Consider the following 10,714-nt stretch of genomic DNA (forward strand, 5'->3'; position numbering starts at 1 on the left):
ACTAAAGTTATAAACCTGGGCTGTATTTTTCGGTTATCTAGCAGCAAGAGGCTCTGTCTAGACGTATCTAAGCCTCAAAGCTTATACGCTATAAATATATTACAAATTCAAGAATCCTTTATTCAACAAGGCTTACACTCTGAACCTTTGATTATTATTACATTTTTATTATTTTTATTTTTATGGAAAAGGACGACAAACGAGCGTACGGGTCACCTGTTGTTAAGTGAGCCGCCCACATTTTCTTGCAACATTAGAAGAATCACAGGAGCGTTGCCGGCCTTTATGGAAGGTATACGCGCTTGTTTTGAAGGTACCCATGTCGTATCGTCCCGGAAACACCGCACAAGGAAATTCATTCCACAGCTTTGTAGTTCGTGGAAGAAAACCGCACTGTGGAGGACCGCCACACGCCTCCAGATGGTGGGGTGATATCCTAACTTGTGGCGTGTCGTGCGAACATATTTAGAACTAATTAAAATACGATTAAAGAAACTCATCGATCTCGGTATAGTTGTCATGTATTACTTTGAAAGAAATTATACAAAGAATCAAATTATGAGATATTCTAAAAATGCAAGCATTGTGTTCATTAAACATTAATAAACGTAATCAGCTTTAGAATTCAACATGTGGAACCGTACCATCAAATGCGGTTTGGAAGCAAAAAATAATTTGCGTCGCCATACAGAAGCAGATGTCAATACTACTGGACACGTGTTTAGATTTTAAAACAAACATTCTGTTAGGCGGATTTCTTAGCAGTTAAGAGTTTAATAACCCACATCCTCGGCCTGTGTGACTGGAATTGGGGACTTTGGACGATTGCGAAAAATGTACGGTTTAATTAGAACTTTATCCAAACATCAAAATATATAAAATGTAGTTAAACTATGAAACGTATGAATCTGTTACAATTTTGCTATTTTATCAGCTGATAGATGAAGAAGGGCTAAAAGATTCCAGAGCATAATTGGTCTCACGAACAAATTACTTTTTTGTGAAATTAAAAAAACAAATTAATATTGAAGTAAAATAGGCATATTATAAAACTAGTACTAGTTTTTATATGATATTAATAAGCCCTAACTACGACGAAGCCTTAAAACTACCAAAAGTGTCGTGTTAATGTGTAATGTGGACTTCCTTTCTGACTCTATTTTTAAACCTTAAAGTAAAAAAGTAGTCATGTAGTAAGATCGATTTATAGTTTAATAAGTGCATATTTTGGTATGAAGTTTTGCGATAGAAATACTTTCAAATATTTTTATTAATGAAAGTAAGGGACGAGACGAGCAGGTCGTTTAGTTGCCATTGCAATGCAGTGCCGCTCAGGATTCTTCAAAAATCCAAAAATTCTGAGCGCCACTATAATTGGGCTCGTCACCTTGAGACGTAATAAGATGTTAAGTCTCATTTGCCCAGTAATTTCACTAGCTACGGCGCCCTTCAGACCGAAACACAGTAATTTATTTTTATTTATTTTATTTTATTTGGAAAACTTACAGTGTTGCAATAACTCAATTACGACATAAAAGTGTGAACATTTTACACCATTTAAAAGTTTTCGCATATTGAGGTTTACATTATGTTTACATTACATTACTGCTTCACGGCAGAAATAGGCACCGTTGTGGTACGCATAATCTAGCCGGCACCCTGTGCAAAGGAGTCTCCCACTGTAAATAGAAAGAATTGCCGTCATATAAGTGGCTTTATTTTTGCAATTTCTTATTTAAATTTGACCAAAAACAAAATATTATATTATTGCACAATATGCTCAATAAGCAGTGCACCACAAGTTTACCATTCGTATAAGCAGATAATCACAAGATAAAAACTCTCTAAATTATATCTATAAATAGCCGACCCGACAGACGCTGTTCTGTGAAAAGAAAAAAAATAAAATGTAAGTATTCGGAAATAATGTAGTCTAAATCCATTGGAAACGTGTATTCTAATATTTTGATTTATTAAAAATGAAACAAAAACGTATTTTTGAATGTTCATACGTATAGACTACCGTTCCTTGCACCAACCACTTACCGCATCATATTGTGTAAAAGAGTAAAATATGTAACTTATTTAGAATGATAAGGATTAATATCCATAGCCATTTTTTTAAAGTATTAAAATGGATATAATATGTTGTCCTTAAGAGGTAGACATATGCCATCACGGACTTTTCTGTAGACCTATATAAGACACACAATTCCACTATGCATTATTTTGTTATATCTCAAAGGGTTTGCTCAGCGTTTTTGTTGATAGCCTAAAATAAAAATTTTCCATGACCAACAAATATCGTTAATGTTTAAAAAAATTATACAAAAATTTAACAACTTATATACTACAACCTTCATCGATAAACACGCTATCCAAAGGTGAAAACAGCATGAAATCTGTGCAGTACTTTTCTAGTTTATCGCGAACAGACAGATAAACAGCACCGAGGACTTTGTTTTATAATATTATGTAGTAATAACAATTTGTTATCACAATATCATCCATACAATGATACCTCGCGCATTTAAATAAAATTGTTAGTCAAATCGCTCGTAAGTCGATAGAGAATTATAATATCCGAAGGTAGGAGGCGAGTTAGAAGACTGGTCACGTGCCTCAACGGATATCGCGTCCGGTGGGAAAAAACTGTATTCCTGTTAGACTTTGTTACTTATCCTCAAGCACTTTGACCTGAAGATTATCCACCATTCTTACACGTTCATTAAAATGAATATCAATGAAATTATTGCACTTTATATGCAAGACAACGGATCAATAACATTTTGTACCGTAATAGACTAAAAGATTTATAAGGTAAGTGAACTTTTAGATCTACTGTGCAAATTTAATTTAAAATTTTAACAATGGAGATATGAAAATTATGTTCTAAGTTTATTATATAAAATGTACCAGCTTAAGGCAGGACCATACAATTACTTAATTCTTGAAAAACCCAAAAATTCTGAGTGGCACTACAATTGCGCTCATCACCTTGAGACATAAGATGGTAAGTCTCATTTGCCCAGTAATTTATCTAGCCGGCATCCTATGCAAAAGAGCCTCCAACTGGGTTGAATACCAAGACCCATGAAGTAGCCCTTAACCTTAGCTAACCTAATAAACAATATGTTATGTTTTTAAAGTGATAACCCTCACTTCTAGGAATAATACACAAATAAAATTTGAAAAACAAAATTTTATAAATGATGGGGGACTCGACTTTTATTTGTGTATTAAACCTAGAAGTGAGGGTTATCACTTTAAAAACATAACATATTGTTTAGATTTATAAGAGCGACATCCCTAGTCAATTTCCTAATATGCAAATATTGGGGTTGAGCTGGTTATCAACTGTAAAGTAGATCCCGTAGATGAAGCCACAACTTGAGAGTCGAACACAGCAAACAAGATTTTATAACGAAGCGTTACTCGAACGGTTGGCTCAGTTGGTTAGAGCACCGGCACGGAACGCTGGAGGTTGTGGGTTCGAGTCCCGCAATTTTCAGTAAAAAATAAGACAATAGGTGCTTTACTTTAATAAAATTGAATAGGTACAATGATATGAACATAATATATACATAATATATAAGTACTTCCTAGAATGTATCTTTATGATGCAAGGAGCCATGGACTGGAATGGAGCCAAATTGAATTTCCGATTATGATAACTACAATACTTTACTACTGAATGAAATGAGACCATTTGCTGAAGATAGCTGTGTGGTTCATTTGAGTTTATAGAATACAATAGAATAATTACGCTTAGATTCCAAATTTTATTTTGTTTATCCGTTTTATATGATTATTGTTAATCTATTAAGAGCGCAAGGATGTCTTTATATAATTAAGATAAACCTGTTTCCGGTTATTAAATTATTTAAAACATAATAATAAGGTTGTATACGACAGTCTCATATATTACTAGCTGACCCAGCAAACGTTGTATTGCCGATATTAAAATCGCGATACAAAAGTAACTGTTGATCGTAGATGGTTGAAAATTTTAAGTTGTATGTATTTTTAATGCTGACTCATATTCAAACAAATTTAAAAAAAAAATGCGTGGACCACCCTTAACATTTAGGGGGATGAAAAATATATGTTGTCAGATTCTCAGACCTACCCAATATGCACTCAAAATTTCATGAGAATCGGTCAAGCCGTTTCGAAGGAGTTTAACTACAAACACCGCGACATGAGAACTTTATATATTAGATGATAAAAAATCGCATTCATATGCAAAAAATAGCAAATGTTGGATGGAGGTTTGTTATCCTGTAAATAGCTATTATATTATATCTAAGTAAAAAGTTATCATAGTAACTTAAGATTTAAAGAACATATTTTGTGGTAATTATCAAGTTATCTGATTAGGTATAGTCTTAGCTTTTGACATTTCTATTATAGAAGTAGAAAGACCTATTTGCACCTACTGATACCAAAATAATATCGAATATTTATCAGCGAATTATATTCATGATTCTAAAATAAAGCATTGCTTATAGTATAAATAACTGTTAGAATATTTGAATGTATTATGTAGGTGGCGAAAAAGCAAAATACTTTATTAAGCAATACATAAAACAATTTTATTTATTTATAATATTAACATCTTTAAAACACAAATAACTTTATGTAAATTAATAGTATAGATTTAGAAGCATAAATATTTTGTAATTATGAATTGACTTTATATCTAATTGAGTGCCAAATGTAATTAACTTCCAAGCCTCGGCTTACTACTAATTATTGTATTAAATTGCTTAATTATAATATCGGTTTGTTAATAATCGCTTATATTTCCTTGATTACATATTATTAAGTTTCTGTTCTTTAATCAAGTTTTATGGTTTTAAAGTCAAATATATTTAACTAGAGCTAATAACCTCAAATTATTTATTGAAACCCTAAGATTAATGATTGGTCTCCGCTGCGATAAAACTAGATACCGTAGGCGTAGTAGCAAAGTACGGTAACTAATACTACGCCAAATTGGGCGTACTCGAGCCAATCTCGAACAATGTGTGACGTTGACGTGCCACACGTTCTGTTAAACTTTGCTAATAATTAAAACTAAAATACGGGGTTACGTAGTTAAAACTTTGTAAAAATAATACTACAAGAAATAAGAAAGACACTGGAATCACATTAGGTATTTTGTATGTTATTAATTTAAATTTAAAATAACACGAAGCGTATGTTACAAAACTTGTAAGATGCCATTGAGTGTCAAGATGCCACGCACACAAGTATCTAATAGTTGCCATGATAAAAAAGCTATAGTTCCTAATTAGTGCGGTATTTAGTTGGAGCTCAGCGGAGACCAATCCTTAATCTAAGTATTTAAATTATTGTATTTTCAGAGGACATTAGTCCAGAATTTGTAATTATTAATCTTTATGGCACTAAATAATGAATTTTTCAACTTTATCAAAATCATTGTTACACAAACAAACAATTTCATCGGGGATTAAATTAAAAACATATTTTATATTTTATAAATCATCAATTTATTTATTGTATAAATAACATATTATTACTAATATCCATATAGATTCATCACTTTCGCTATTTACAATATTACAATATACTACAGCAGTCTTTAAAAAATTTAATTCGAAACCTAATATGCATAGAATAACAAACAGGCGAAAATAGGTTCATTTAAATAATTTTGGTTTAGCACTTATGAACGAATAATTACAATATTTACAATGGTCGCTTACAAACTAGATATTTACATAGTGACTGGAAATGACCTGTTATTTGTCGGTCTAGACTAGGTATGCTTGCACGGAGTTACCCGTGTCTACTAGGGGGGGTGGAGGAGGCCATTGGCGATGATCTCTTCTCCGTCCTGGTGCCATACCTTGCTCTAATGAGGAGTAATCGGAATCTATGGAGGAATAAATATGATCTGATATTGGACGCCCATCAGGACCATACGCTACTCCTTGAGTTTGACGTATAGCAGACGGCGATTGCCTAACTTCTGTGCTGTAATCAGGAGGAGCTGTCGCACTTTGTCCACCAAGCACAGGCGATTTATCAGGATATGGCAATGTTCGGTTACCACTACTGGGCACGGAAGAATCTAATGTATACGTATTGATATTCTTTCTATAACTATGCGATCTAGTTTTGTGGTTCGGAAGCGACTCATCAGGCATCATGTACCTAAGCCTTTCCCAAAATCTTTTTTGTCCCCATCTTAAACGATAACCAGTTTTAAGGTACGGCCGTAAATCTGGGTCGCACATTGCATCCGCAATAACTGAGCATTCTTCTATTAGTACTAATTTATAAATGTTTCCTTTCAATGCTTCATGTAGCCCTTGTCGGAACTCATACCGAGACCACTCTGTTTGCATAAAGTTTCTCGTTAGCACCAGAATAATACGTTTGGATGCTTCCGCTGCCTCGACCACCGGCGGCGCACATTGCATATATTGTGCTCCGTGGTGTGGAATGTCCCTATAATGAAGACACAGCTGAAACGAGGGATTGCCATTCTCCAGTTCATTTGCTAATGACTGAATAACGAACTCTTCATCTTTGGGGCTGTAGCATACATACGCATCATACAGCTTTTCACTTTCCTCGAAAGAACTATTAATCGCAAACACTCGAATGCCACAATTCGTATACAACCAAACTCTGAGTGAGTCTCTAAATAGAAATAGTACGACAAGGGCTAATAAAATTAACATAAAACCGGTAAGAGTCGAGACCATCATGGGAACATAGTTTGATACCAACACATTTCCGATGACTGAATTATCAGCGTAATAATCGCTGCAGGCAGTACCGTTTAAATTAAGTTCTTTTTTCTGTGGCGGCTTCGCGTCGCCGTTCCAACACCATACGTCGGTTAAGTCAACTATTTTTTGTGCGTTCTCAGCTAAATACGAGGTAAGTTCTTGCATATATCGACATTTGCACGACCAAAGATTGTTACCAAGAGATAAAGCTTTTAAATTTACATTATTACTAAATATCCATACACCAAAATCAACTAATCTATTTCCATCAAGACGTAATATTTCTAAAGATTTTAACGACAAAAATGATATGTTTGCGATATGACTTATGAGATTATTTTGAAGAAACAATTCTTTTAAACTAATTAGTTGTTGGAATTCAAAGCCATTAATCACTTTCAGCTTATTATTACCTAAGTGTAATATTTCCAAAGCATTAAGCCCGGAAAATGTCAAATTTTGAATACCATCTATATTACTGTTATTAACATATAGCGATCGCATTTTTTGTCTGCCTATAAAAACATGATTTTGAAGTTCTTTGATATTGTTTCCATCAAGAAACACCTCAGTGGCATCCATAGGTATCTTATTTGGAATTTCAAGTGATAGCTGACCCGAGCAATCTACAACATTAGTATTCCATAACGGATCGTGGTAGCAAGTGCAATTCTGCGGGCAGGTCATTTCACAGTCACACGCATCATAATCACAACAATGACATATAGCAAAACAATGAGTTTCGTACTCACACAAAAAATCCGAGGTCTTAAGATTAGGTAAAGGTATATAAGTACCACTGCGAGTATTTTTCATCTTACACATCACATTTTCAAGATCCATCACACGCGGATACTGTCTCATTGCGGTCATGTTATTTATAATCGGTAGCCACTCCATATTACAGTCACATTGAAACGGGTTACCGCCTATGTAGAACTCCGGCAAACTTCTGTTACCGGGCACTGTTGATAAACGTAAACTGTTTAACTCCAAATGCACTATATCATTGGCATACATATCCACTCGCGTTAAGTTCTTTTTATCGAAAAATGTATTCACATGAATATTGCTTAAAAAGTTATTGTTGATAAAAAGTAATTCGACACTATTTGGAATGGCCATTGAAGATATTTCTATTATACGATTGTGACTAACATCTAATGTCTTTATATGGATTTGATCTTGTAATTTGTAATAATTACCTAAATGTTCAATAAAATTACCATGAATATCTAACCACTTTAAATTACTAGGCACAAACGCGTAATCGAACCACACAAGATGATTTTCCGATAGGTTGAGCCACAAAAGACTGGCCAGTGTTGAAAATACACCGTTGATATCTGTTAAATAATTTCCGTCCAATCGTATGGCTTCCAATTGAGCGTTTCTTGCAAAAGTACCTCTTTCAATTAATTGAATTTTGTTTTTTGCAATGTTCAGCACTTGTAAGCTTGGCAAATCCCAGAACATGCCAACAGTCAAATTGCCAATCTGATTATCGATCAGTCGTAATCCCGTTAATTGGTTTAAATTCTTGAATGAACCATTTCTAAAAGTGGATATCTGATTCTCTCCCAAGTCTAAAGTTTTCAATAATGGCAACTCCCACAAAGCATCCGGCACTTCCAATAATTGGTTTGAACTGAGATCCAGCTCCTTGAGATCGGAACAATTTTTAAAAGCCTTTTGATCAATATTGACGAGTAAATTATTGTTGAGAGTTAATTTACTCAGAACAAATAAACCATTGAATAAATTCTCATCTATTGTATGAAGACGATTCTCGGCTAGGTTCAAAGTATTGAGGTTATATAAAGGCAGAAAAGCATTGTCTTCTATGTATCCAATTGAGTTATTTTTCAAATTCAATATTTGTAAGAAAAACAAATCTTTAAAAGTTTTCCCGTCAAGTCTGGTTAGAGCATTGTTTGATAAATTTAAAACTATGAGCCGAATCAGACCGAGAAAAGTGCCATCATCAACATGATTACTGGTAAGTTGATTGCTTGATATATCCAAAACTATAAGTTGTTCAAGACGATGAAAAATTCCATTTGCTAGTTGGTATAGTGAGTTATCATTCAAATAAATTTCTCTCAACTCTCTAACGTTGGCGAAGAGGCCTTCAGGTAATGTATGTAAACGATTATGTGATATGTTCAGGACTCTCATAGACACAAGGCCGTTGAAAGCTTCACTTGATATGTCTGTGATATTGTTATGCTGTAGATACAAATGTTGCAAACTTCTTAATTTAAATAGTTCTGTATCTGCTGGCAACGACTTTATTTCATTATGACTCAAGTCAAGATTATGAATATTAGAACCACATCCTTCCCCGAATCCTATTTGTCCAACAGTTCTTATTCTATTATTCGTCAAATTTAACGTATTCAAGTTTTCCAAAGAACAGAATACGCCGGAAGGAACGAACTTGATATTATTTTGAGCCAGATCCAGTGACTGCAATTCCGATAATCCATTGAAAGAGTTTAAAGATAGCTCTAGATTCTTAGTAGAGCTCCACTCAAAGTTCTTTGATCTTACTTTTAACTTTTTTAGTCTCTTTAAGTCGTGGAAAGTGTTGTTTGGTATCTGAAGAAGTTTGCAGTTGCTGATAGATAGTTCTGTGAGACTTCCCAAAGAGCTAAAATAATGCGATCTTAAGGTGCTTTCGAAGAAAAGCAAATGATTGCATTCGATAGCTAATCGCGGTACATCGTAAGACGCTGTGATAATGCTACTTCCGTCAACATCTAGAGTGCGTATTTTACACAAGACGCTACTATCAAAGTCTCTCTCATTTACATGCACACATTTATCCGATCCGTGTGTAAATATGGCCAATCCAAGGTGTAACACCACAAAAAACACAAACGTCACAGGGTACATATTCACGAACATTTTTTCCATAGTGTAATGTCTCATAAACACTCCCCGTGGGTCGATATCACCATTTCCAAAACTAAGTATGTAGACCACTTTAACTCAGCAAAACTTGTAAACATTTCACTCAACTGAAGTCCAAATTATATAGTTCATAATTAACTTTAGATAACACCAATTTACTTGTACGATAGTTTGAAAGATTATGTTATTAAGTATTAATATCGTGTGCGACACGTCGTTGCGATATGGGGCAATACCTCTTCGCGCCGCGGTTGCGTTGTAACTGACTACGACACGAAGCACGGCATTCTCGGAGCAGTCGACGATATGACACCCTGCCACCCTTCCCCCGCAAAAGCTCAACTTCTCTCAAGTAAAGGCTTTGCGCGACATCTAGTGACAAATAGCACAAAAGAGAAAACGGGTCCATTCATATTTCATTGCTTTACCTGCGCATAACAATAGCTTTGTTGTTATACATTAGAAAGGATATAAGTCCGTGCCGTTGTACAATAATCATGCTGTACACATTATATTATTGAATATCTAAAGAAGTTTAATTTTAGGACGCAATTTATCGAAAAGAATGCAAATTTTGTATATTTTGTAATTCAGAATTACATAAAAATTTTTGAGTGACTTATAATTAGTTATACTTAACTCGATTGGCCATTTTGATCAAAAGTTATAAAGAGGAGTTCCCTTTGTACTCCTTATTATATTAGCATTAGTTTTTTAATTCTTCACTATTTTTTATTAAAAAAAATTTTCCTGTAAGTTGCCAACGGACAAGTAAGGGGAAAACTTGGTGATAGGTGATCACCTCCACCTACTATTGATAAGCCAAAGACCAAGTATTTATTTTAACTTTGACTATTTTGACATTTATTTAGTAAACGATGGATTTATCAACGACTATTAATAATTGATTTTTATGGGTGGGTACAAACATGGTTATATTACTAAACTGATGGGTACCGAGTAAAAATCCCTACAGAAATCCACAATACGAGAGGAAGTAAATCTCACTAAGACTTCAAGGAGACTAGAAA

The 10,714-nt window shown here is 34.1% G+C and overlaps 1 protein-coding gene across 1 annotated transcript; it reads right to left on the reverse strand.

Annotated features, from left to right (window-relative positions):
• Positions 1 to 5,492: 5,492 nt before the first annotated feature.
• On the reverse strand, positions 5,493 to 9,918 carry LOC126975188 (toll-like receptor 7). Its single transcript, XM_050822950.1, has one exon. The coding sequence runs from the start codon at positions 9,699 to 9,701 to the stop codon at positions 5,781 to 5,783; it is 3,921 nt and encodes a 1,306-aa protein (XP_050678907.1). The 5' UTR covers positions 9,702 to 9,918; the 3' UTR covers positions 5,493 to 5,780.
• Positions 9,919 to 10,714: the final 796 nt, after the last annotated feature.

This window comes from Leptidea sinapis, chromosome 35 (genome assembly GCF_905404315.1).
Source record: "Leptidea sinapis chromosome 35, ilLepSina1.1, whole genome shotgun sequence".
Taxonomy (NCBI): domain Eukaryota; kingdom Metazoa; phylum Arthropoda; class Insecta; order Lepidoptera; family Pieridae; genus Leptidea; species Leptidea sinapis.